At 49.0% G+C, this 26,468-nt stretch overlaps 1 protein-coding gene across 9 annotated transcripts in view; it reads left to right on the forward strand.

The window, feature by feature from the left end:
- The window catches only part of RALGAPA1 (Ral GTPase activating protein catalytic subunit alpha 1), a 775,068-nt gene that overhangs the window by 342,453 nt on the left and 406,147 nt on the right, over window positions 1-26,468 (forward strand). For all 9 annotated transcript variants that reach the window (XM_086936929.1, XM_086936922.1, XM_086936927.1 and 6 more), the window contains 5 exons: window positions 12,750-12,875; window positions 16,341-16,399; window positions 16,784-16,892; window positions 25,064-25,174; window positions 25,950-26,018. In XM_086936929.1, coding sequence (XP_086793055.1) covers window positions 12,750-12,875; window positions 16,341-16,399; window positions 16,784-16,892; window positions 25,064-25,174; window positions 25,950-26,018 — 474 coding nt within the window. The remainder of the gene's footprint in view (window positions 1-12,749; window positions 12,876-16,340; window positions 16,400-16,783; window positions 16,893-25,063; window positions 25,175-25,949; window positions 26,019-26,468) is intronic.

The raw sequence follows: 26,468 nt of genomic DNA on the forward strand, positions 1-26,468 counted from the left end.
CCGGCCTCCTGGGGCCACCACAAGCAAAGAACATGTTTGCCCTTGCAGACCGGTCCTGTCCTGCAAGGCATTATGGGCTTTGTTGAATACTTGATGAATGGCTCTCCCTCTGCTCCGGGAAAAGGCCGCGATGTGGGCCTCCAGCGGCCTCTTGGGCCTCGTTGGGGGGCCCAGTCCCACCCGGACCCCCAGGTGAGGAAATGGGGTCGGGGAGTCCACCCCTGGGCACTCTGCCCATTTTCGGGGGCCCGGTCCCCCCCGGGCCGCTCCTCATGTCCGGTTTGGGGTCCCGGTCCCACCCCGGCACACCCCGGCTTTACTTCTTTGGGGGGCAGCCCCCGGGACCTGACCCACCACGGGGGCTCATTACATACCGGCGGCGGAGCCCCACGCGCTTCGTAGCTGGTCTCATGAACGGTCGCCTACCTTTCAGGGGCCATATCTCGGCCCCTGGGGGTCCGATCTTCTTCATTTTTGGCTCTTCTTGCTCCTGGTGGCGCCCCCAGCCACTGGGAGAACTCTCCTTTGCACTCGGGGTCTCCAAGAGGGTCCCATTCTGCAGGAAGCTGTCTTCCCTGGCTCCCTGCGCCAGTCCTTCGCCTTTCTCCTCTCCTGCGCCACTCTTCTGCTTGCACAGGGGACCAGGCAGCTGCTCACTGGTCCTGGACTCTTCTCTTGGCGCTGTTCAGATTCCTGGGACAGTCATGGGGGGTGCTCCTTCCAACTGCCTATTGCGCCAGGCTCCAGCACCTTCTGCCTCTGCAGACCACACCCCAGAGAGAGCTTCTCTTCCTGTGCAAGACACTTCACTTTCCTGCCCCTGCTCCCTCCTGATTGTCCAGCCTCTGGGTTGTTCAAAATGGAGTCGTCCAGTGTCTCTGGCCACATGCCCCCCTCCCATCCCCCCTTCCCCCATTGCTGCCTTCACTTTGGTTCAACTTGGTGCCTGGCACCCAGCGACAGCAGTTGATGGATTGGCTTGTAGCTCCACCTATCTTTTCTCCTTGGATAGAAGATCTTCGCTCTGGGAAGAAAGGTCATTAATCTAACCTGCCAGGGCCAGACCCCAGCCAGGGACTCCGAGAAATATGACATTTCTGAACGACCCAAAAGCAGTACAAATATGACTTTGGACTCTGCAGAATACTTCTTTTTACATCCACTACACTGGACTTTAGTGCATGTCTGGAATCTGTAGGCCTTGTGGAAGTAATTCTAGCCATGGGTTCCACCTCCCCATAAGGGAATAATGAAGTGAAAAACACAGTAAAACACACTGACTTTCCCTGGCATGTTTCCTGCCAGTGTATAAAGCGTACTCCATGTCACCACCCAATTCTGCATAAGTTCTGCCACACCATTCAATTTGTACCTTCTGGACTGCGCACGCTAGGAATCTCCCCTGCGCAGCCCCTACACGTGTGCACACATGTCTGCATGGAACCAGCGCTGTGCTCCATACTCCAGCTGCTGCGCAGCGGCCTAGTCAAGCCAGGGCGACACCAGTAAAATCTCCATGCAGTCTCCATCATTATGAGTTCACTGTGGGTGAGTCCCAGATTATGAGGCTCCCCCACAGTAAAAGCTCAACAATTAGGTGCTCAAAAAGTGAAAAATCCGGGCGGTCCCTAGTGTCAGAACCACCTTCTAACAACTACCCACTGAGAAGCCTAACTGCTCGCCCACACTACCAGAAAAAGAGCATTAGAATTAGCTGTTTTTACCTCTGTATATCATTTGGGGATTGTGAGAAAGTGGTTCTATATGTTCGAGGCATGTGGGCTGCTGAATTCATATCTGTGCATAGATCGCCGCCTAGTGTTGGGTCCGGATGATTGCACATTGTTGTCCTGGAAGAGTCTTCGAAGTATCACGAGATAGGTGGCTCCTCCCCTGGACTACAGTGCGCATGGGCATCGCCTCCATCCCCAGATTGTTTTTTTCCGCCATTGGGTTCGGATGTGTTTCGGTTCCCTCTGTCGGAACCGATAGTTGTTCAACTTTTCTACTCGAGACCAGAAGGTCTTTAGGCTGGGCGTCGGTATAGTTGCGTTCGGGTTTCTTGTCTGACTCTCAGCTCCGAACTCTTGCTACCCTTCCGCGTGCTCTCGGCGCGGACGGGCCTACACTACACTTCTGCTATGGAGCGGACACCGTTTAAGAAGTGCCCGGTGTGTAACTCCAAATATTCACACCTCGACGTGCACCCCGTGTGCAATACATGCTTGTCACCGGACCATGACGAAGACAGCTGCATGGCGTGTTCGAAATTCCGGTGCAAGAAAACTCTCAAGATTCGTCGGGCCACTAGGCTCCAGACCAAGTTCTCGGCTACCGCGGCGCCCCCACCAGACGACATATTCCAAGAATCTGTTGGAGACGAAGACGACGTACAAGGTTCGGAATCTAGTCCCGCGTCCGAAGGGGATGCCTACGACGCGGGTGATGAGGACTTTGACGAAGTCGCCGACGAGGTAGGGGACGATGATCGGGCTATTGCCACCGTAGGGGATAGCTCGGAGGAGGAGCATCCCCAACCAGACTCAGGGGTCAATCCCCTTCATACGGCCCAGGTCGAGGGATCGCCTTCGGGCCTTACCCAAGATCTAGTTATAAGTCCTACGTCCCCGCCTCCGGGCCCGGTCACGGACATTTCTGAGGCGCCACTCCCGTTGAAGAAAACGAAAGTGAAGCCATCTGGTCACGCACCCTCGGTTGCGAAACCGAAAGTGAAAGTTGCGCTGGGGCAGAAGGTTCTGGAGGCATCAACTTCCAAAAAATTCAAGATGGCCGACTTGAAGAGCCACGCCAAGATGGCCGACCCAAAGCCCTCGGGGTCGGCGCCGAAGGCGAAGTCGACCGACGCGGCTGCGTCGGCGCCGAAAGGGGTTGAGGACCCGAAGACGGCTCCAAAGAAGCGTCAGGGCGACGACGCGAACAGGGCTCGGCCGGCGCCGGCCCTTGGGGACAAGGCGCATGAGGTGTCGGCCCCGAAGAAGGTGCCTGCCATCGATCCGACTCTAGACGCGGGAAGATCGCTCGAGCCGGTCAAGCCCTCTCCTGCCTTAACAAAGAAGGTAGCGGAATCCCTGCAGCGGATACGGAAGGACAATGTGGTTCCCAATCAGGACACTGTGGCGCCTAAGCACACGCCGAAGCCTGCGAAGGCGCAAACGCCTATCCGTTTTACCCTGCAGCCAAAGTCGACGCCGAAGGCTTTCGCGCCGAAACATGGCGGGCCCTCGAAGGAGGTATTGACACCGAAAGCTGCCTTAGTGGTGTCAAAGCTTCGGCTCCAGCCGCTTGCTGAAGAGGAGCGTCGAGAGGTCATCATCGACGCCAATACTGGGAAACTGTCTCTCCTCAAGAGGAAAATCACCACTGAGCCGGTGTTGGAACATTTTCGGATCCCTCTCAAAAATAAGAGGGACTCTGCGGAATCTTCGGCCCCGATAGAACCTATGTCTCCACAAGCCCTAGGACACTCGCCAACGCATTCCGCCGCAGGCGATGCGGACGAGGAAGACGCCGAGTACATCTATCCGGCGTACTCGGATCCGGAGGATGAGCAAGAACCTTGGTCGGCCGGAGGCGACGCAGTCGGGCCAGGACACGCAACTTTTTGCGGCCAAGACGTCACCGACGGAGGACTCAGCGGCCTTCAACGCTCTGATCGAAAGAGCTGCGGCTAACCACGATGTCGAGCTGCACTCGGACCCTGTGGATGTGGACTTTTTATTTGACACTTTCTCAGTGGCTGAAAAGTCAGTCAAAACACTGCCAATGCTTAAGGGGGTGCTCAAACACGCAACGGAGGTCTTCAAGGAGCCCACCCGGGCGCGTGTCGTCAACCCTCGCATTGACAAGAAATATAAGGCAGCGCCCTCGGATCCAACATACATCAAGGGACACTTGCCACTGGACTCGTTGGTTGTATCCAACGCTCGGAAGAGGGCGAATTCGCAGACCACTGGTGACGCTCCTCCCCCAGACAAAGAGTCCAAGATCTTCGAGGCCTCAGGGAAACGAATTGCTGCACAGGCAGCTAATATTTGGAGAATCTCTAACACACAGGCCCTACTTGCACGCTATGATAGGGCTCATTATGGCACCTTAGAATCACTACTGCAACACTTGCCTGACCAGTACAAGGAGGCAGGGGAAATGCTGATTCAGGAAGGAAAGCTCATCACGAATGCATCCATAAAATGTGCGCTGGATGTGGCAGATACAGCCTCCAGGGCAATCAGCACCAGTGTGTTGCTTAGACTGCATGCTTGGCTTAGAATTTCAGGGTTCAAACCCGATATTCAAACAACAATACTGAATCAAACAGTTAATCCTGACCACCTGTTTGGCCCTGAGGTGGATGCGACGCTGGAAAAGATGAAAAAAGATACGGAAACTGCCAAGTCTATGGGGGCCCTCCAAAATCAGCAGTTTCAGAGTGGTTCCTTTCGCCGCTCCAATTCCAGAGGCACCTCAAGGGGTCAGGCATCGCAGTCCACGCAGTATTATAAAAATAACTACCAAACCTCATACACCAACAAAGGTAAAGGTGGCTACAGAGGCAATAACGTCAAGGGCAGGGGACGTGGAAACAACAGCTCCAGGTCCACCACCGCCAGCAAGCAGTGACGTCTTGTCACTGCCCCCCGACCATGTAACACCGGTCGGGGGGAGACTCCAGCAGTTCCTGCCCGCGTGGAAATCCATCACCACGGACAGGTGGGTCAAGTCTCTTATCCAGTACGGTTACTGTCTGGAACTTACTTCCATTCCACCAAATATACCCCCAAGGAGCCGTCCTATGTCCGGCGAGCACTTGACCTTGTTGCAGCAGGAAGTTCTGGTCATGCTGCAAAAAGGGGCAATAGAGCTCGTTCCATTGCAAGAAAGGGGAACAGGGGTTTACTCCCTGTATTTTCTAATCCCCAAAAAGGACGGATCCCTCAGGCCCATCCTGGACCTCAGGCCCCTCAACTGGTACATTCTCTTGGAGCACTTCCATATGCTCACGTTACAGCAAGTACTCCCTCTGCTTCAGCAGGGGGACTTCCTGGCTACGCTGGATCTGAAAGATGCATATTTTCATATCCCCCTGCATCCTTCCCACAGGAAGTATCTCAGATTCACAATTCAAGACCAGCATTACCAGTTCAGGGTTCTGCCGTTCGGGGTCACCACGGCGCCAAGGGTGTTTACAAAATGCCTAGCGACTGTGGCGGCGCATCTCCGTCGCCAGAACGTCCACGTCTACCCCTACTTGGACGACTGGCTCATTCAAGCAAAGACAGAACAGCAGTGCGTCGACCACGTGTCACGCACCATTCATCTCCTGCACGATCTGGGATTCTCTCTGAACTACCCAAAGTCCCATCTCCAGCCCGCCCACGTGCGACAGTATCTGGGCGCGACAATCAACACTCTGGCAGCCACTGCGCAGCCAAATTCAGTGAGAATCGCCAGTATCCAGACGCTGATCCAACGATTCAGACCTCAGGACTCGCTTCCAGCGAAGGTGTTCATGCAGTTGATAGGCATGATGGCCTCCTGCATCTCCATTGTCCCGCACGCGAGACTACATATGCGTCCGCTTCAGGAGTGCCTTGCACGTCAGTGGACTCAGGCTCATGGGCAACTGACAGACCTAGTGTTGGTGAGCGGTCGGGCATACAACTCTCTGCATTGGTGGAATCCACAAAACCTTTGCAAGGGCCGACCATTCCAAGAGCCTGTGCCACAGATTATCCTGACAACGGACGCCTCTCTCCAGGGATGGGGAGCGCATGTACTCCAGTACACAGTGCAGGGACTCTGGACACTACAGCAAAGGAAGATGCACATCAATGTGTGGGAACTGATGGCAATCTTCATGGCCTTAAAGGCGTTCAAAGTACATCTGTGCAACAAAGTCGTGTTGATCCGGACGGACAACATGACGGCCATGTACTACATTCAGAAGCAGGGAGGCACACACTCTCCGCAGCTGTCTCATCTGGCTCAGAGCATGTGGAAGTGGGCCATTCAGAGGAACATCTTCCTCATGGCAGAGCATCTCCCGGGCAAGGAAAATCAGATGGCGGATCTGCTCAGCAGGCACAGCCATCAAATGCACGAGTGGGAGATACATCCATCAGTACTCCAACCGTACTTCCAAAAGTGGGGTCATCCAGAGATAGACCTGTTCGCCACAAAGGAGAACGCAAAATGCCAAAGCTTCGCCGCCAGGTTCCCACACCCGCAATCACAGGGCAATGCGATGTGGATGAACTGGTCAGGCAGATTTGCGTACGCTTTTCCCCCAGCACCTCTGATACCGCTGGTGGCACGCAAGCTCAGGCAGCACTCGATGACTCTCATCCTGGTTGCTCCAACGTGGGCTCGCCAACCATGGTACACCACGTTTCTGGAACTCTCCGTGGTACCGCATCAAAGGCTTCATCTCACTCCCAGCCTTCTGACGCAGAGCCATGGCGACATTCAGCACCCAGACCCGCAGCAGCTCAATCTGGCGATCTGGCTCCTGAAGTCCTAGAGTTTGGCTACCTCAATCTTCCTCCCGATTGCATGGACATCATTCGGGAGGCAAGAAAGCCCACTACTAGAGCTTGTTATGCGGCTAAATGGAAGCGGTTTGTCATTTATTGTGTAAACCACGATATTGACCCGCTAGATGCTTCCATTCAAAACATCATTTGTTACCTGTTTCACCTGTATCAATGCAATTTGGCGTACTCTTCCATCCGCATTCACCTGTCTGCTATGGCGGCATACCTCCAGAATAGGCAACACCTGTCACTCTTTAAGGTCCCTGCTATCAAGGCCTTTCTGGAAGGACTCAAAAGGGTCATTCCACCACGGACACCACCAGCTCCGGAATGGAACCTCAATGTGGTTCTTACAAGGCTGATGGGTCCTCCCTTCGAGCCACTGCACTCTTGTGAGCTTCAGTTTCTAACTTGGAAGGTTGCAATCTTAGTAGCAATTACATCGCTACGGAGGGTTAGCGAGCTGCAGGCGCTCACCATTCAAGAACCTTTCTTCCAGGTGCATGCTAACAGGGTTGTGCTCCGCACTTACCCTAAATTCTTACCCAAGGTTGTATCTCAATTCCATATAAACCAAACAATTGAGTTGCCGGTGTTTTTCCAAAACCCAGAGACGCTGGCGGAGCGGATGCTCCACACCCTTGACGTTAAGAGAGCCTTGATGTACTATGTAGACAGGGCAAAAGATTTTCGCAAAACCAAGCAGCTTTTTGTTGCTTTTGCCACACACCACAAGGGAAACGCTATCTCCAAAGCTGGGATCGCTAGGTGGATCGTGAAATGCATTCAGATCTGTTACGCTAAAGCTAAGCGCACTCTCACTATCCCACCAAGGGCCCATTCCACCAGGAAGTTGGGGGCCTCTATGGCTTTCCTAGGTAACATTCCCTTAGAAGATATCTGTAGAGCAGCCACATGGTCTACCACACATACTTTCACTAAACACTACTGTGTAGACGTGCATTCCAAACAGCAGGCAGCTGTTGGTCAGGCTGTTCTCAAAACACTTTTTCAGACTGCTGCAGCTGGCACGGGCGGCCGCCGCTAATGGAGGGACTGCTATGTATTCTATGCACAGATATGAATTCAGCAGCCCACATGCCTCGAACTGCAAATGCTACTTACCAGTATGCATCTGTTCTTGGCATGTAGGGCTGCTGACATTCATATCGCCCACCCTCCTCCCCGGCGCCTGTAGCAGCTGCAGTATTCATTCATATGTATATATATATGCTCATAGCATGGTCATCACTCACATACTTCACTCCATCTCTGCCAATGGCTAAAAACAATCTGGGGATGGAGGCGGTGCCCATGCGCACTGTAGTCCAGGGGAGGAGCCACCTATCTCGTGATACTTCGAAGACTCTTCCAGGACAACAATGTGCAATCATCCGGACCCAACACTAGGCGGCGATCTATGCACAGATATGAATGTCAGCAGCCCTACATGCCAAGAACAGATGCATACTGGTAAGTAGCATTTGCAATACTGGACCAAAGTAAGGTACCGTGTGTATAGAGTCCACGATCCCCAGAGGTATAACAGAGGTTAAAGCCAGGTATGGCCTTACTCTCAAAAGTGGTAGCTTGGTCGAGCAGTAAGGCAGTACCAGAGGGCAGTGTAAAGCATTTGTTGTACACCCTCAGTCAGCAAAAGGTTTCACACACTCATGAACTGAACTCTGGGCCAATTGTTTTTATATCAAAAGATATAGTTGTTTTATTTTAGAACCAACAGGTATTAAAATATACTTTTCTCAATATGAGTGATCTCAGGTAGTTACTTTGCAGAAAGGCCATAAACTTTGTAAACACAATAGGTACAGTGGTTGCAGTAGGCAACACAATTCTAAACACAATTTAACATTGAGCTCAATGGGTTTTTCTACATAAATGCAGTTGATTACTTTATAGATTACTTTGGTAAATCCAGGACTGGATCCTAGATTCAGTCCTGGGGTCTAAGCTGAAAACAGTTTAGTAAAAACGTTTTAGTTCATGCAATGATTTTTAAAGAATATAAAGGTATTTCAAAAGTTGACACTTAAAAACTTTTCAGTGAAAAACTAGCAATGTTATCCAATGGAAGGAAATTCAAGTCTCAGGTAAAGTAGGTTCTCGTTACTTTTGTAATCCAGGGCTCCTAGGTTCAGTACTGGGGTCTCTACCTAAGACAGGCAAGTAATTACGTTTCAGTAGTTGGTACGATTTTTACGGAATATTTGTAATTTTCAAAAGTAGACAGAAGAAATTTCAGAGAAAAACGGTCAATGGTTTCCTATGGGAGAAAATTCAGGTTATGGTTAAAATTACTTTTTTTCGGTTCAGTACTGGGATGAAAGTTACATTACTGGCTCCTCTCCTGATTCCAGGTGAATAATTTGAAATTCGTTACTTGGCTGATTTTATAGGAATATTTTAGATTTTCAAAACTTCATACTTAAAAGATTTTTCGAGTCAAACCAGTCAATGTTATCCTATGGCAGGAAAGTGAGTTATCGGTTTCCAGGTGAGTGCTCTACTAGTGAAGTTAAGGTTCTGGGCATAGACTCAGGGGTCTCCCAGGGTCGGAAAGATACAGTAGTTACACCCTCCGCAGCACTGGGGCAGCCGGGTGCAGAGAGAGTAGGCCCACTGCAATCCAATGGAGGGTAGGGAGTCTTCGGTTGGTGGCTGCAAGCAACCAGGACACGCGGCTGTGGGAGCTGAGTTCCTGGTCACTTAGTCAGGGCAAGTGAGGAAGTAGAGTAGGGTAGTAGTTGCACTTACAGCAGTACACAGGCGGCTGGGTGCTTTTGAGCCGTCAGGTGCTCAATGTTATTCAATGGGAAAGGTAAAAAGGGAACAAAGGCTGGAGACTCTGGGACGGTGATTCTTTGGGTGCGACCACCACTTCCAGAGGTAAGTTGGGATCTTGGAGAAGAGGTAGGTACCCCAAAGGAAGGCACAGGGAGCCGCAGGGCGCCAGGTGCAGGGGTGTCTTTTGGTGTCAGGAAATCTTACCCTCAGCTGGTCGCGGTTAGGGGGGTCTGTGGTTCTGAGGCTGCAGCGTCGTCTTGTTCGTCGAGGAGGGTCTTTGGGCACTGGACTTCGGGTCCCAGTCACCGGGGGGATGTCCTTGTCGTCTTGGATCACTCCGGCACGGCCCGGGCTCGGCGGGTGCAGAGTGGGCTGGGTCCGGGTTTCCTGGCTGGCACCAGGGAAGTTGTTGCAGCAGAGCCTCTGCTTATGGGAGTCCCAGTCTTTCAGAGGGTCAAGGCAGGCAGGTCATCCGGGTTCCCCAAGGTTGCTATCCTCAGGAATCGCGGGGATTAAGCAGGAGCAGGTTCCAGGATCGACTGGCTGGTAGGGCTGGGGCCAAGTCAGTTGGTGTTGTCCTGTTGTTAGCAGCTGCACGGCGGGTCTTCTTCTTCTTGATCTTCTTTCTTCTTTTCTTATCGGGATCTAAGGAAGGAAGGTTCAGGGTGCCACTAATTACTAAGTTATGGGGCGTTACAGGTAGGGCAATGGCAGGGACCAATAGGTACCTGTTCTGGGGTGGGTACACCCCCTAGCCTGCTCCTCTCAAGCCAGAGTGGAGGTTAGAACTGGTGGGGGCCAGTTGTTGAGTACAGCAAGTGACCTGGAGAAGCGCACAAAGGCGGCATGCCTTTGAAGCTTCCCCCTGTCCATCCTGGGGGAGGAGACCTAGCAACTCGCCCAGGGTGTGCATTGTTGCAGGCCCAGGAGAGTGGGGGCTATCCACCCAGGGGTCCAGCAACATGTCTGCTGTGTGGCAGCCTAGGCAGCCTCTCAGACAAGACGTGGATTGTAGGTTAGGTTTCAGGGGGCATCTCTAAGTTGCCCTCTGGGGTGCATTTTACATTACATCCCACACTGGGATCAGAGTGGGTTTAATGTGCTGAGAAGTTTGATATCAAACTTGTCAGTCTTCAGTGTAACCATTATGGTGCTGTGGAGTTCGTAATGTCAATCTCCCAGTACCATATACTCTTAATGGCATCACTGCACTTACAGTACCCAGGAATGGCCCTGGGTACTGTAGGGGCACAGGGCTCATGCACCTGTGCCCACACCACAGGCATAGGGCACCCAGCTAGAGGGTGACTGAGGTATGCCAGGGCAGTAGGTGTTGTGGGCATGGCACACAGGAATGTGTGCCATGTCGACTCTTTGTTTACTTCTGTACTTAGACACTCAGCCTGCAAGGGCTGTGTGTGGGTGTCGGGGTGCAGGGCCCCTAAGGGTGGCACAATAGGTGCTGCAGCCCTTAGGGGTCTTCTCTGGTCACCATGCCCTGGGTACCTGTGGTACCATTTACTAGGGGCTGACAGGTGGCCAGAGTTGCCAATTGGGTTTTAGTTTCAACACCGTTTTAGGGAAAGAAAACAGGCCCTGGGTACCTGGTTGGCAGGAGCCCAGGGCACACTCAGTCAAGGCACATCAGCAGTTAAGAAAAAAGTGGGGGCATACCAATGCAAGAAAGACGGCTCTTTCTCACAGGGATCGACTGGACTCTCTGCACAGTGTACTTCATTTTTGTACATTATATAGAAACCAGTTTCTTACAACATCTTTCTCAACCAAGGGTCCTTTCCTAATGTCCTGAAAATAGGTCTGGCAACCCCACTACTAAAGGAACCATCCACTGAGGTGGACAACCTCAATAACTTCCGCCCTGTCACCACCCTCACTTTCCTTGTTAAATTAACTGCAAGATGTGTAGGAGAGCAACTCGCCCATCACCCCAAGGACGATCACCTTCCTTATGAAGTGTAATCTTGCTTCAATCAAGGCTGCAGCACCAAAACAGCACTGCTACATGTTATGGACGATGCCCTCCGTGTACTTGACTCTGGACACTCTAGCCTCTTGACCCCGCTTGACCTCTCTGCATCCTTTGACACTGTAAACCATTACACACTTCTCAACACAATGAAACACCAAATGGGGTTTTAAGGCGTAGTTCTTAAATGGTTAGGATCAGACCTCATGGGCAGGTCTCAGACTTGGAAACTCTCTCTCCACTGTTGATCCTGGTGTCCCTCGAGACTCTGTCTTTGCTCCCACCCTATTCAGTCTCTACGTTGAACCTCTAGGAGAACTAAAGACTTCTGGGATCCGTTGTCACCTCTATGCTGGCGGCACCCAACTCTACCTCAAGTTGTCCTCCGCACATGACATTTTACTACATTCTTAACTGCAAACCTACCATAGTCCTACCATACCAGTCATCCTGGATAAGAGACTTAACCTCCAGTCCCAAATCAACACCATGATCAAAAATGCATGCTACTAACTACACTTTTTCAGAGGCATCTGACGTTTCATTCCTGAACAGGACCTGAAATACACCGTTCTATCCTTGGTACTCTCCAGATTTGGCCGTTGTAATTCACTCCTTGCAGGCGCCCCAGGATCCGCCCTTCGTTCGGCCACACGCTTCATCTGCGGGGCCAGATGAAGTGACCACATCACGCCTGTGCTGATAACTGTATCCTGGCTCCTTATTGAAGCCAGGTCACTATATAAGGCTGCTTATATTACCCATAAAGCCATTCTCGCCCCCCCCTTGCTACCTACCTAACAACTCTAAATTTCAGGTGGACCCAGTCCCTTACCTAATGCCGAGAACTTACTGCTCGAGCATCCGCCGTTCAAAAGGGAGAGACTTCTATGTTTTTTTTTTTGCGGGGGGGTTTAAATTTAAAAAAGCTTTATTGAAAATTAACAAAATGTATAAGAAACCAACAATACAGAATAAATATAACCATTAGGGATATAACGGAAGAATTGGATAGCATAATTAAAAAATCAAAGCTATTTTAAAATGTATAGGAAATGAAGGGGAAAAGGGGGGTTGGGGAAAGAGAGAAGGGGAAATGAGAGGAAAACATGTTATACATTGGTAACTTAAGGTAGTGCATATTACAAAGGACTTCTAGGTTTTCTAAAGGTGAGGAATGCAGTGAAATAAGAGTCTCTACCGGAAAGAAGGGCCCATGTCAGGTCGAGAAGCGGAGCAGTTTAAAGACTGATGTGCTCACCAGCTTTGAATGTACGAGCTAATAGTGTGGAGATTTCACCTGTGCAGCAGGACATGTGAGCATGTGTCTGTTCTCTTAGGGACCCTTTCTGCCTGGGTCACGCTGTGATCTAATGATGTTTCTCCACTTTCTGTGTTTTTTTATGCAGGCCCCACGCGTGGAAGCTCAGGTTCTTCTTGGATCTCTGGTTTGCTTCCCTAACCTGTACAGAGCGCTTCCATCCCTCCACCCCAATATGTCCGAGATTGTGGTGTCTCAGTTCAGTGATGTCAAGGTAAGTGATGGTGACTGTCTAACTGCTGCACTCCATTTCCATCAGAGCAGCTGCTGCCTCTCCACCTGTCCCCATCTGCAGGGAATGCACCTTTCTCTGGTGTCCCTGTAAGTGTGCATGTCTTCATGTCAGTGTAATTGTTTGACATGAACCATTCTGAAGAGCTACGAAGTTGAAGCCGTTGGATACGATTCCTGATCGTGTACTAAGACTGTGCATAAGCGCCTGGCATGCGCTGCACAACTTCTTTTGTCTTTGATTTAGGTCTTGTTGCCACAAAGGTCTACTGCTTGGCTGTGGCAACCTTGGCAGCCATTTGGGCCCCCCTATAGTTCATGGTGTTTGCATTATTTTTTTACGATATTGGGGCAGTCCTCACACTCTGTAGCACACACACAGCGCTGACTCTCCTCCGGTGTTAGCCAGTGCTCCTGCAGCTGCCCAACACCTGGAGGAAGAGGATGGATCGGTGAGCCCCCCGAGGGGCGATAAAATAACACTCGCCGACAGAGCAAGATGATGAACGCGCAAAAAGACACAGCAGTCAAGCGCTGTAAAGGGAAGCCAGAAAGGGGCCTTGTCTGCGCTATCATATTCCTGAAAATGTACTCATACGTATTTATGCTTTACTGACTTTCTCTGGAAAATGTTTATTTGGATGCTATTTTATTTTCATGAACACTTATTTTATGCAGATGTGGATGCAAACTTTTACCACAAAACAAATTATTTTTGTTACCAATGGTTAATGATTTATCTTTACCTGCAAGGTTACATATGTATAGGTATCCTTTGATGTAAAATGAGGTATTACAAGATCAGTCTCTTGGAATACTTCCCTTTTTACCAACAAAACTTGTCCAGGTGGTTTTGTCCACCCTTGCTGTTGCTGCTCGCAGCTGGGCTAAAGTGCGTCAGATTGCATCTGGTTTTTCAGGTACTGCTGCACCGTTTTGTAGCTCTGTTTGGATAGAGCAGCGGAGCTGAGAGAATAACCAGAGAAGGGGATTACCACGACTGGAGGTCTGTTTTGGGAATATACTGCACAAACACATTTTTCATTTTGAAAACAAAATAGGAAGAAAAAAACCTGAACCAGTCTCCTTCAACAACAGCAACATAAAGGAACAGGTAAAAACAAAGCCTTTAGCTAAGGAAAAACAAATAAATACTTAATTTCATAGTTGAGTTGTACAAAGTGACACCAAATAATCTGGCTAAATTGTAGCTTCCTCAATTAAAATGTGTGCTCTTGCCCAAACATTTCACCAAAACTATCGCTCTTGAAAGCGCTTTCAAATATGCGAGTTCAGAATGCAGCTCAGGCTGGGTTTCAGCGCTTTTTTACATGACTGAGTCATGCTGAACAGCAGCCGTGCTGATATTCAGCATGGCTAAAGGAGGGAGGTTGAAAATGCCAATAGCTCTCGGATTGCCAATACCTTTTGGCTTTGCCAGTGCTTGCTTACAGATGCAAGGAGGTCAGAATGAAATCCAGGGACTTTCCCTTGGAGCCAGAATCTGCCTTTAAGGTGCCTCTGTATCCCACAAGTTACTACTCAGCATATCACTTAACTATTTGAGAGATGATCTAAATCCAGGGGGGGAGGAAATGCAGGAGTGTGTATCTGCAGGAGTGTGTATCTGCCGGAGTGTGTATCTGCAGGAGTGTGTATCTGCAGGAGTGTGTATCTGCAGGAGTGTGTATCTGCAGGAGTGTGTATCTGCAGGAGTGTGTCCTTTCAGCCACAGTGGCGGTGCTGAAGGCACCTTCTGAACGCTTCTCTTTAAAAGTGGGATGGTGAGCTTTGGTATTCTTATCCATGTCTTTCTTTAGGAATCTTCCTTCTCAGTGAGCCTGAAACCTAGTTTAAGACCTGCTCATCCATGAGGCATTTGAACCTCAGGCCTCTTGGAGAATGGGTGTGCTAACTCTGGAGACTAATGTTTTGGTAGCAGTCGTATCTGCTAGGGAGATTCAGGAACGTTCTGTAAAAACGATGTCTTTCAGACCATCACTTCCTTCAGGGCAAAGGTATCAGTGGAATCTGTTATAAAAAAAAATGAACTTTCGATCGAAACCCTAGTCTCGTTTAGCTGCAGGAACTCTGCACTGGTATGTATCCCAGTCTCCTCTTGTTACATCCCCAGTCCTTGTTCCCTGTTTCCCCCTCCAACTCCTCACCATGCCCCCTTCTCTGCCTTCCTTCAGACATGCTTCCCTCCCCTTACTTCCCTGCGGTCTCCTCTCCTGTACCTTCCTCCTCTCCTGCACTTTCCTCCTCTCCTGAGCCTGCCTCCTCTCCTGAGCCTGCCTCCTCTCCTACGCCTGCCTCCTCTCCTACGCCTGCCTCCTCTCCTACGCATGCCTCCTCTCCTACGCCTGCCTCCTCTCCTGTGCCTGCCTCCTCTCCTGCCTCTTCTCCTGGGCCTGCCTCTTCTCCTGCGCCTGCCTCCTCTCCTGCGCCTGCCTCCTCTCCTGCGCCTGCCTCCTCTCCTCTCCTGCCTCCTCCCCTGAGCCTGCTTCCTCCCCTGAGCCTGCTTCCTCTCCTGCGCCTGCCTCCTCTCCTGCGCCTGCCTCCTCTCCTGCGCCTGCCTCCTCTCCTGCGCCTGCCTCCTCTCCTGCGCCTGCTTCCTCTCCTGCGCCTGCCTCCTCTCCTCTCCTGCGCCTGCCTCCTCTCCTCTCCTCTCCTGCCTCCTCTCCTGCGCCTGCCTCCTCTCCTGCTCCTGCCTCCTCTCCTGCGCCTGCCTCCTCTCCTCTCTATTGACTGCCACTCCTTCACCTTCATGGCACCCTCCCCACCCGTCATCTCCCAGCCCTTCTGTCCTCCGCCCCAGAAGTCTTCACGTCATGTCCCTCTTGTTTTTCTCTAAAGCTCATCGATACGTCTCGGTGCTCAGACTCACTAAAGAACTGTAGAAAAAAAGAGCAATAACAATAAAGAGGTTCTTGCAAGTCAGATGGGAGTGCCATGAACTTGTAACCCACCCTGCAGCCTCCTGGTGAGGTGCAGTGTGTGCTGAAAGGCTGCAGTGATGAGAAGGACAAACTTGAATCTAACATATAAAGCTTTCTAAAGGTGCCAGAATTCGTGTGGGAAAGCTCACTAAAAGGACAAAAACAAGCCGGATCCTTTCGTTGTGCTCCAATATGTGGATTTAATACTTTGTGGCTTAATAAGGTGTGTGTGAGCCGTGCATGGGTTGATTCAGTGTGGACTTTGGGCAGTTAGAGTTGATTGGTTTGGTCCGGGTTGGACCTCGTCCAGTTGCAATAAACTATCATGAGGGCACCAAGACCTTTAAATACTTTAAATTGAGTAAGCTCTCTCCTTTCGCCCACCCATCACATTCTTTACACTTGTCCTTCTCCACCTCTGTGGCTGCTCTGACCCCTGCATCCTTGTCATCCCCTTAGCTGGCCATGCTTCTCACTGAACATGCTGTTTGTCTATTCCCTTTTAGGAGTTGATCGTCAAAACTCTGCTGAGCTGTGCCAGGGAGGAGCCGTCCGGACCTGCACGGTACGTTGACTTATGTCCCTCTGGTTAAGAAGTCAATACACTGGGGGCACACGTGCTTGGCTGGGTACTTCGGGAGTTCACTTGTGTGTCGCTTCTCTGTTTGCGGGGTTCAGTCAGTTCAAAGTATGTTTGTAATCAAGCACTAAAGTGAAACCTTTAGATAGTAAATATAAGGGTGACAGAGTTTTCTTTTAACGCTGTGAACAGGTGGTTTGAGGCGAGAACGTGCAAAACCACAGTTGATGGACAGAATGCAGAACAATGTCATACAGGCGAGAACGTTGCATTGTGTCCTGGATAGAGCACTATTGGTTCCTCCGATGTGTCCCTTCGAGTAGCCGGAGCCCCTTGGGGTTTTACTGATCCCCTTTTCTCTCTCTGTAGCTGTGTCGCACTCTGTAACCTGGGGATCTGGCTATGTGAGGAGCTGGTCCAGGGGTCCAAGCACCCCCAGGTCAAGGAGGCCCTGAACGTCATTTGTGTCTCTTTGAAGGTGAGTTGATTGTGAAGATGCTCTGGGCATTGGTACGTGGTGAGAAAAGGAAGTGGGAGTGGGAGTGGGAGTGGGAGTGGGAGTGGCCTTTACCACCAGACTTTTACAGGCACTGTTTCCGCGACTGAGTTTCCAGTGTGTCTTCGTTGATGTTTCTACTGCAGTGCGGTGCTTTGTTTCCAGTTGTATGGGCAGTTGGTCGAGGGTTGATGTATTATGCAATACTCTCGAAGACGTGGACCGTAAGGCCAGAATGCCCTTGAATCGGACGCCATCTTCAGATATTTTTTCCACCATCAGGTTGAGAAGCGCTTAGGAAGAAAAGGTTAATCTTCAAACAGTTGCTGGCCTGACATTTCCTCTGACCAGGAAGTTCAGGCTCCAGCACATCAGCTCATAGGAAAAACATAAATCTGTTGGGGGTGGGGGGGGGGGGGCGGGTTTAATCTGTTTTTTATTTGTAGTTTTTCAGTTTTTATATGTAGATGTTTTCAACCACAGCATGGTGGTACTCCATGTCAGGTCTGCTTCCTCCAAGCATCTCTAAAATCATGGAAATAACAAGCATGAGTAAAACCAATATGTCTGGCTTTAATATGAAGAAGTATGCAAACAAAATTTCCATATGTCATTGCTAGGGTATTAAAATCAGGAATATTGGATTTGCCAATGCTTGCTTATCAGTTTATATTAAGTGTTTCTACAGGCAAAATACAAGTTCCCTCTGAAACATTAAAAAAAGCCTGCTACAGCGAAAACAAAACAAAAACTGATTTCTTTCTGAATACAATTTACGTACGACAAAGATTTTAGTGTGTGGTTATTCAGTGTATACAGCCACTCATGTATTGCTGTGCAAGCACTTCTCAGGATGCTGAATGACATGCATCCAGCCACTAGCACAGGGCGAGGGAGAGGTGCTCCTCTGGGGAAAGCCAAATCCCAGTCTTTGTATATTTTAAAGAATTGGTAACAATAGGTTGTAGCAGTTGCATTCTGAACCAAACCTAAAAAGACTCGACATCTTTTGAATTTGGGGCTATGGTTGACTCAGGAAGCATTTTCAGTAAATGCCAGCCCGAACAAATGTTGATGCACCTTACATTGCACACGCTACAAAATATGCAATTTCAGATTACAGAGACCGTAACAAATTTACACAATTCAATACACTTAGAAGAATACACTCCTGAGGTCATTTTAACCTAAAAATAAAGCTCAGAATCCTTGACACATGCTGAGACTTCAAGGGAAAGAGCCAGTATAGATAACAAGTCAAAGCTATATATATGCCTTCGGCCTTGAGGCACTCACAGATCTAGCCAGTGCCAGGCTCAGAGGAGCAGAGTTTTGGATTAGTTTGAGTTTTACAGAGCACATGGTTGCCATGGGTGTCCTGGCGCTGAAGCATCCTTGACCTGGAGTTGAAAACGTTGGTGAACCACAGATTGAAGAAAGTTTTTGATCCATCAAGCTAGTAACTTTGACCCTGAAAATAACACCACAACCTCAGGCTGGTTTTGTTGTCAAAAAACAACCTTGACAAGTTGACGTGGATGCAGTTGGGCCCGCACCTTCGCAACAGGTACAAGGAAGATGTCTTTACTTATGCCTACTGCCCTTCCTTGGGTATAGGCCATCAACCAGGACTCTGCAGTCATCTCTGTCATGGGCTTTTCTTTAAATTTGACTCCAGGTGTATCCCATCTCCTTGAGGTCCGCCTCGAGTCCTCGGTACCAGGTGCTTCTTGGCCTCCCTCTTTTCCTTGGAGGGTTCCAGGCCCGGGGTTTCTTTATGGTGTGTGATGCGGGCTTGCGGACGGTGTGTCCTATCCAGCGCACCATCTTTTTGTGATTTCTTCACGAGCAGGGAGTTGGAAAGTCTGCTACCATATAAGCAAGAGCTTCTTCAATACTTTCCTTGGGCGCATAAGAAAAAATGATGACATTTGTAGATAAATTAAACTTTCTTTTGCTAATACCTGGATTCATTCATCATTTAATGCCACATATACAGCCAGCCAGTTGGCAAGATGCCTTCTAAATGGGCATCATTTTTTGATGAGTGTGTGGGTTCTGACCACAGGTTTAACCCCAAGTGTTTAATATGTTCTTTCGTAGGGAGCAGCTCTTTCAAAAAGCGTAGAATTCTGAACTCATGAATGAATTTTCAGTGAGTACCCGTGATTCTGTAATGCAACTTTCATACTGAACTGCGTTAGAAATGCCATCAATGGAGGTGGAATCATGTGACCCATCATGCATAGCCCCAACTTGATTCCGTTCAGATGAGCTGGCAGTAAAGATAACTTTATCCGGGTCCATAATATGACTAACTCATGTGAGTGGCATCCTCGTAACTGTGCTAGTTCTGCAGCACAAAACGCTCGTCCGTCAGTAGAGGTCTTTCTGCGTTCCTGCCTGATGTTTCTAGAACAAGTCGGCCGATGAGTCAAAAAGCACCCTGCAGCATAACAAGTGTTGGATAATTCCTCCACCAGTGTCGGGGGAAAGCTTGATGTTTCAGCATCTAGGGATGGTTTGGTACTGGAGACCAAACTCATGTTTTATGTTAGTTTAAATAAAATATGTATTTTCATAAATACATTGTTGTTTGTTTTGTGGCTATGAGTGCATCCCTTCTGAAGCTACATTTTGTACCTGCCTGGGGTTTTCCATTGATCAGTATCTTTGCAGCCTTCATTGTGGGTTTCTTGAGGTGATCTGATAGTCTGCTGTCTGATGTTTGTAAAGCAGGAGCAGTCGGGGACCAGACGGCCGCCACGTAACCTGGTGGGGGTACTTAATCCCAACACAGTCATGGCACCCAGAGTGGGAGGGCGGCAGCCTTCATGTTTGGTACAGGGGTTAGAGGGAGGCTTGGTGTTCTCTGTAACAGAAAAGTGTTTCATGTGCAGTAATGGGATTACACGGTTATATTGTATTGTATTGTATTGTATTGTATTGTATTGTACGCAGCATTTATAGAGCGCAGCTATCACCCTACGGGTATCTTGGCGCTATAGTACGTAAATCATCAATCAGTGGAAGTTGCCAGAAGTGAGTTTAGCAATATCCCCAAATAGGATTTGAAACCTGTTACCCGTTGGTCCGAGGATGTTATCTGTGTAAATGCTATCTGCTATGAAAGGGGTCTAAGGGCATTAAATGGGAGGACTGAGAGTGATAAATCAGGGGCAAATACCTTTGACAACGGGCGTCATAGTCGCAGACTGGATTATGTCCTCTGTAGCTTGAAATTATGGAAACTGGTTGGTGATATGGAGGTCAAACGGAGAATTGAAAGCGACCATAACCCACTGTGTGTAGAGCACAAATGGTGGATATCTGACCATGTGGAACCGAACCTGGATGTGGGAAGCCCTCCTGCAATCGTCCCTACAAATGACCTGCGCAGGCTAAAATGGGTGCATGTCATGGCTATTCAAGAGGTTATGGACGGCATTGGAGCAGAGGCTGATAAAGCCATAATGGCGATCGAGCAAATGGACCTAGATGATCCAGGCTCGGATGATGTAACCATAATCCACGATAGCCTCTTTTCAAGTATTAGGGATCACTTTCTGAAACCTGCAAAGAGGAACAATGGGGCATCCCCCAAGCCGGCTAAGTGGTATAACGCTGAAAGTAGGTACGCTAGATCCGCCCTAGGCTCAGCCATCAAGGGGAGGCAATTCGAGATCATTCGCATTGCCAGAAAGGAATACAGGAAATGTATAGTAGACGCCAAGAAAGCATGGGACGAGCCCCATTGGCAAGATTTAAAGGAGGCCAGTGATAAAAAAGGCACAAGACAATTCTGGAATATCGTAAAGTGGGGTAGGGGGGTGTATCTGACCTTCCTAATAACAATGTATCACAGGAGGATTGGGTAAACTATTTTAAACCCCAGTACACCCAAAATCAGTCTGACAATTTGATGGATGGTTTCAGGCCTGTCTACTATAAAGGAAATTCTTTTAGCATTAACAAAGTAAAAATGGCTCCCTGTACAGGGGTTAGTGGTAGACCACTAGGTTTGGATGGTGTACCGACGGACGTCTTTATTAATGATAAAGAGCGCTGGAGCAAGTACATTGTTCTCCTCGCCAATGCAATAGCTCAGGGTGCAGCTGTCCCGATATCATGGCAGGGCGCAGTGATAATCCCTGTATTTAAGAAAGGAGACAAATCGTAGCCTGGAAACTGTAGGCCCATAAGCTTAATTGATACCATCCAAAAGGTGGTTGGGAGGATGGTTGTCAATAGGCTTCTTGATTGGGCCGAGGAGAACAATGCTCTGTCACCCTTCCAGGCAGGGTTCCGTAGGTTTACCAGCACGGTGGATCAGGTCTTCCGCTTTACTCTACTTCAGTGGAAGACTGTGCTACTGGGCAAGGGCAGCCTGTACGCCGCATTTGTCGATTTGCGGGCTGCCTTTGACCTTGTTCCTAGGTCTCAGTTGTGGCTGGTTCTGAAGAACCGGGGCCTTCCTGTAGAACTGCTGACAATGTTGATGAGGCTTCACGAGTCAAATTTTGCTAAGATACAGTGGGGCGGGCAGGGAATGGTCACCTCAGGTTTCCTGGTGCAGCGGGGAGTCCGCCAAGGGTGCGCGATGGCTCCCACGCTTTTTACACTGTACATCAATGGTGTTGTTGCCCGCATGCTATCTGCAAATGTGGATGCTCCTTCCCTGGCTGGCATTAAGACGCCTATTTTAATGTTTGCAGATGATACTCTGATTTTATCGAAGACCCCGAGTGGTCTGCAGCATGCCCTATCCATTTATGACCAATTTTGTGGGGAGCACGGCTTAGAAGTTAATGTGGCCAAAACTAAGCTCATGGTTTTTAACCCTCATCGTAGTTTTAAAAATAAACTTACCATGAATGGTCGTCCTCTGGAGGTGGTCAATGCCTTTACGTACTTGGGGATTCATGTGGCAAAGTGTCTTAGATAGTCTCACCACATAGACACTGCAGTACTAAGGCACAGGCAAACAGTAGGCGCTCTTTCTACAGAGCACAGAAAATCCTTAACCAAACCAATAAAGCCAGTGCTTCAGGTGTATGAGGCTAAAGCAGTCAGCTCAGCACTTTACGGCGCTGAACTGTGGGGTTTTGAGAAATGACAGCCACTCCAAACTTCGGAAAACAAGTTTCTCCGCCTTATTACTGGCCTTCCCAAAAGTACTCCCCTGCTCCCACTCAAATACGATCTTGGCAGGAAGGCTATTGTAGACTCAGCTAGGCTGCGTCCCATCTTACATTGGCGTAGGCTTTGGACAACACCTGAACTTTCACACTATGCGGAAGGATTTCTAGACATTATTAAAACTGATGTCTTTCACAAAGTTAGCTGGATGAATGAATTGAGAATAGCGCTGGGTGTTCTAGGTCTCCAAATGTTATGGGAACATCCAGAGACAGCTTTATTCCCATCCAAAAAAGCACTAAAGGACATTTATTGGGAGAAGGTGGTCCATCGGAATTGGAGTGGCACTAGCTCCTTGACTATGGCTGGAGGTTTTTTAGAAGCAAAGCCCAACCCCATTCTAGAACTTTATTGGGGTACCGTAACTGTTCCAAGGGACAGGAAGCTCCTCTTTCAACTTAGAGCAGGTGCCCTACCCCTAAGACCTCTGACAGGCAGGTGGCGTGGTTTGTCCACCTGTAACTGCCCTACTTGTGGAGCACAGAAGGAAAGAATTGGCCATTTTTTATTTGCTTGTTCGGCCTATGCAGATCCTAGACACATTTGGTTAACTCCATTGTGTAAGTCCTTAGGTACTACTAGTAGCACTGTAGCCTTAAGAATTATATGCACTAGCACTTTACTGCCTATAGCAATAGCCACTGCTAAATTTTTAGGATGGGCATGGAATGTCAGGCAGAAGTTCTTAGACCATTGATTCTGTCATTTCTGTAAACTATCATTAAAATGGTAAAATAATGTATTGAAAGAGTATCTGCATTTTAAAAGTAATTTTTATGATGTAATTTTACTATGTTTTTAAAATACCTGCTTGTACACCACATTTTTTAACTACTATTTTATTGTACTATAATGGAGATTGTATATGCTTTTGAGTGTACCTCGAATAAAGCAAAATATGACTGACTGACTGAGTTTAGCAATAGGGCCTCCGAACTGTCAGGTTCTAGGGAACAATCATGTTTTAACCTCTTTCCTGAATTGCAGAAGATCTTGAAACTGTCTAATTTCCAAAGGGAGGTTATTCCAGAGTTTGGCAGCGGCTGAGCTAAACGCCCTTCCTCCTGATTTGGCTTTGGCATTTTATGAGCTCTCACCAGAGAGGCTGTGGAAGAGCGAAGAGACCTTGATGGAATATACCATGCAAAGGTCTCCTTAACACCATGCGCGTGGCGGGTTTTCCCGCTGTGCGCTGACTTTTTTAAAAACCCGCGGTTCATGACGAGCTGAGCTCGTCATGAGCGTACGAGAGCCGTAACTCATGACGAGCTGAGCTTGTCACGAGCGTCGAAGGGGTTAAGAGGTTTGTGCCCAAAACCATGCAGGGCCTTGAAAACCAAGCACAGAGACTTGAACTGAACCCGCTGCTGTATTGGTAACCAATGAAGCTCCGCAAGGGCCAAAAGAGCCTGATGAGTGACGTGGTTTCGCCAGTGCTAGTTTTGCCGCCAAGGTTTGGACTCTTTGAAGACATTCAACCAAAAAGGTTGGGGCCTTCAATAGTAGGGCGTTCCAATAGTCCAACCAGCTGAGAATGACACTTCCAACGACCAGCCCTGTGTCCATCGTTGGCAGCAGCGGGAGGATCTTCCTCAAAGCTCTGATCAAGGAAAAACAATCCCGCCAACTTATTTACATGTATTTTCAGGATTAAATTAGCACCAAGCATAACTCCCAAATTACGTACTGCTTTAGCCGGGACCAGAGTAGAGGCAGCTGAAGAAGGCCAAAAATTGTCAGGAAATGGGGGAGGGACTTTCCCCACAGCACAGTATAAGACTTCAGTCTTATCTGAGCTGAATTGAAGTGAATTGGCTCTTAGCCAAGGAGCAGTATTTTGCATGCAGTCATGAAAAGTCGCCAGAGGAGTTGACCGATTCCCCTAGAGGGAGAAGAAGAGCCGAGTGTCATCGGCGCAGTTCACTAATTTCCCACCATGCGCCTTTATGATTTCAATCAAGGGTCTCATATAAATATTAAAGAGAATAGGGCTTATTGCCGATCCCTGAGGAGTGCCGTGGTGGACATTGGAAAATGTAGATTGAAACAGCGGGTGAGAAACCGCCTGACACCTGTCGGATAGATCGGAACGGAACCATTCTAATGCCGTCCCCGACACCCTGACCTCTCCTAGCCAGGTCAGCAAGATGTCATTGTTGACCGTGTCAAAAGTGGCAGACAGGTTGAGCAAAATAAAAATACCAGATTGTCCCCTGTCTGCCCGCAATCGAAGGTCATCTAACACGGTCACCAGGTCGCAAGGAGTTCATAAGTCACATGAATTGTTGCAGAGCTGAAATGATGTGTAATGCCATGTTCTCCAGTCCTGGATCTTTCATAAATTTGCATGCTTGAATCATTACCCTTTGCAGTCAGGCTGGGAAGCCCCAGCATTCTTAAATAGCAGTAAACAGTGGGGCAACATGGGTTTAGGTAATCCTATATCTGCAAGTGGAGATCTGGTGTTACGGCTAAGTAACTAATGTCAGTCTTGGCACTGCAGATCTGGGGAGGAGCCGAGTGACTGCATCTTTGGTTGGACAAGCAGCAATGTGCTAAGCGACAGGGTCTGTCGGTCTCCAGAAGGACCTCAATTTGGGGATCATGTGGTCTGGGTTGTTGTGCATGTTGTCTGGTGTGTTGATGTGCAGTTGTTTGTCCATTTCAAGGCCTTCAAAAGGGAGGCCCATTCATAGAAGGGCTGGATGTCCAGACTCCGGAGTCAGTAGAGCAGGAACAGAAACACGTCTAGCATCACATGTTAGTGTGAAAGAGCAGCTGGGATGGTGGTTTGGGATTGTTGTGCCCCCTGTCCAGTGTGGTGCCGTGTCCAGATGCAGAAATCCTTGCTGCACTTATCAGAGGTGTTTTAGTCCTTTGGTTTCTTTTTTCTGCCTCCTTTTCATTGATCTTCAATATTTTTCATAACCCTGATTCTTCCTCTCTCCTCCCAGTTTCCCAATAAAGCCGTAGCACATGTGGCTTGCAGTGTCCTCAGCACGCTGATCACCTATGTAAACCACCTGAAGCTCTACCAGCCCGACCTCCCGCTGAAGATCATTGAGGTAAGTCTGGGCATGTGTCCACTGGTGCACAGAACACTCTGGGGATGAGCCTGTTGCGTGCGTGTGGATAATCGACTAGTTGGCGGCTCAATGCACTGGAAGGCAGATGGGAATGCTGCCAGCTTCTAGCTCAGTTAACAGAGGCATCTAGAGAAAGTACAGTCATCCAGCTCAGGGAGTAGAGGGCTTTAAGTAAGAGTGTCAGCTCATAGCTTAGGTTGCAGCAGCACATGGAAAGAGTACCAGCTCTCCGCTCAGGGGTAAGGAAGACAGCCAAGTAAGCTGCTACTTCCCAGCTGTTTGTCATAGATGCAGATTGAGGAAGGGCCCGCTCTTGAGTATCCGGGGAAGGTGCGGTCTCGTATGGAAAAGATACGTGGGGAAGGTGTCCTCTCCCAGCTCAATGAGACATAGGGAAGCGTGACCCCATCCAGCACACAATACTAAAATAACACAAGCATGGTCTCAGCTTAGGGGGATATGGGGTACAGTGGAGAGCGCCAGCTTGGTAACTGGAAGCACACAGAGAAATTGTCATCATGGGATAAGGGATACTGAGAGAAGTGGCAGCGCAGTGTACCAAGGAACACGCGGAGAAAGTGACCGCTTAGTAGAGAATAAGGAATACACAGAGAAAGTAGCAGCGTAGTAGGGAATAAGGGATACAAGGGGAAAGTGTTGCTCCAGACCCCAATAAGGAGAATAAGGAGTGCAAGAGGAGAGTACCAGGGAGTATTTATTCTCTTCATTCAGAGGCTATGTTTCTTCTCCACAGATACTGATCGCCACTGTGACCCACCTGTTACCGAGCACGGAGTCCTCTCCCTATGAGCTGGATAAAAGGGTAAGTCAAAGGGCTGCCGGGGAGTCGGGGGGCTGCAAGTCTGTGGTCTGTATGGAGAGAGCAAGTCTGTGGTCTGTATGTAGAGAGCAAGTATGGAATGGACAGGAGTGTGAGTGTCGGGCAGTCCCGTGTGTCATCCCTACAATAGGAAGGAGGCCTACGCTCATAGTCAGTTCAAAGTATGTTTGTGAGTCAGTCACTAAAGAGTAACTTTTTGACGGTCAACAGGTGGTTTGAGGAGAGAACATTGTATTGTGTTCTTGGTTACACCACTTTCGGTTTCTCAGACGTGTTTCTTTGAGTAGCTGGAACCCCTTAGTGGTTTATTTTTCTCTTTCTTTAGCTCTCTATCCCTCACTCTTTCTATCATATCCCACAACGCAGTCTACACATTTATTCCTGAAACAGATCAATAAAATAGGATGGAAAGCACAGTATCTCACTTGGCAG

The sequence above is a fragment of the Lissotriton vulgaris genome, chromosome 9, assembly GCF_964263255.1.
Source record: "Lissotriton vulgaris chromosome 9, aLisVul1.2, whole genome shotgun sequence".
NCBI lineage: Eukaryota > Metazoa > Chordata > Amphibia > Caudata > Salamandridae > Lissotriton > Lissotriton vulgaris.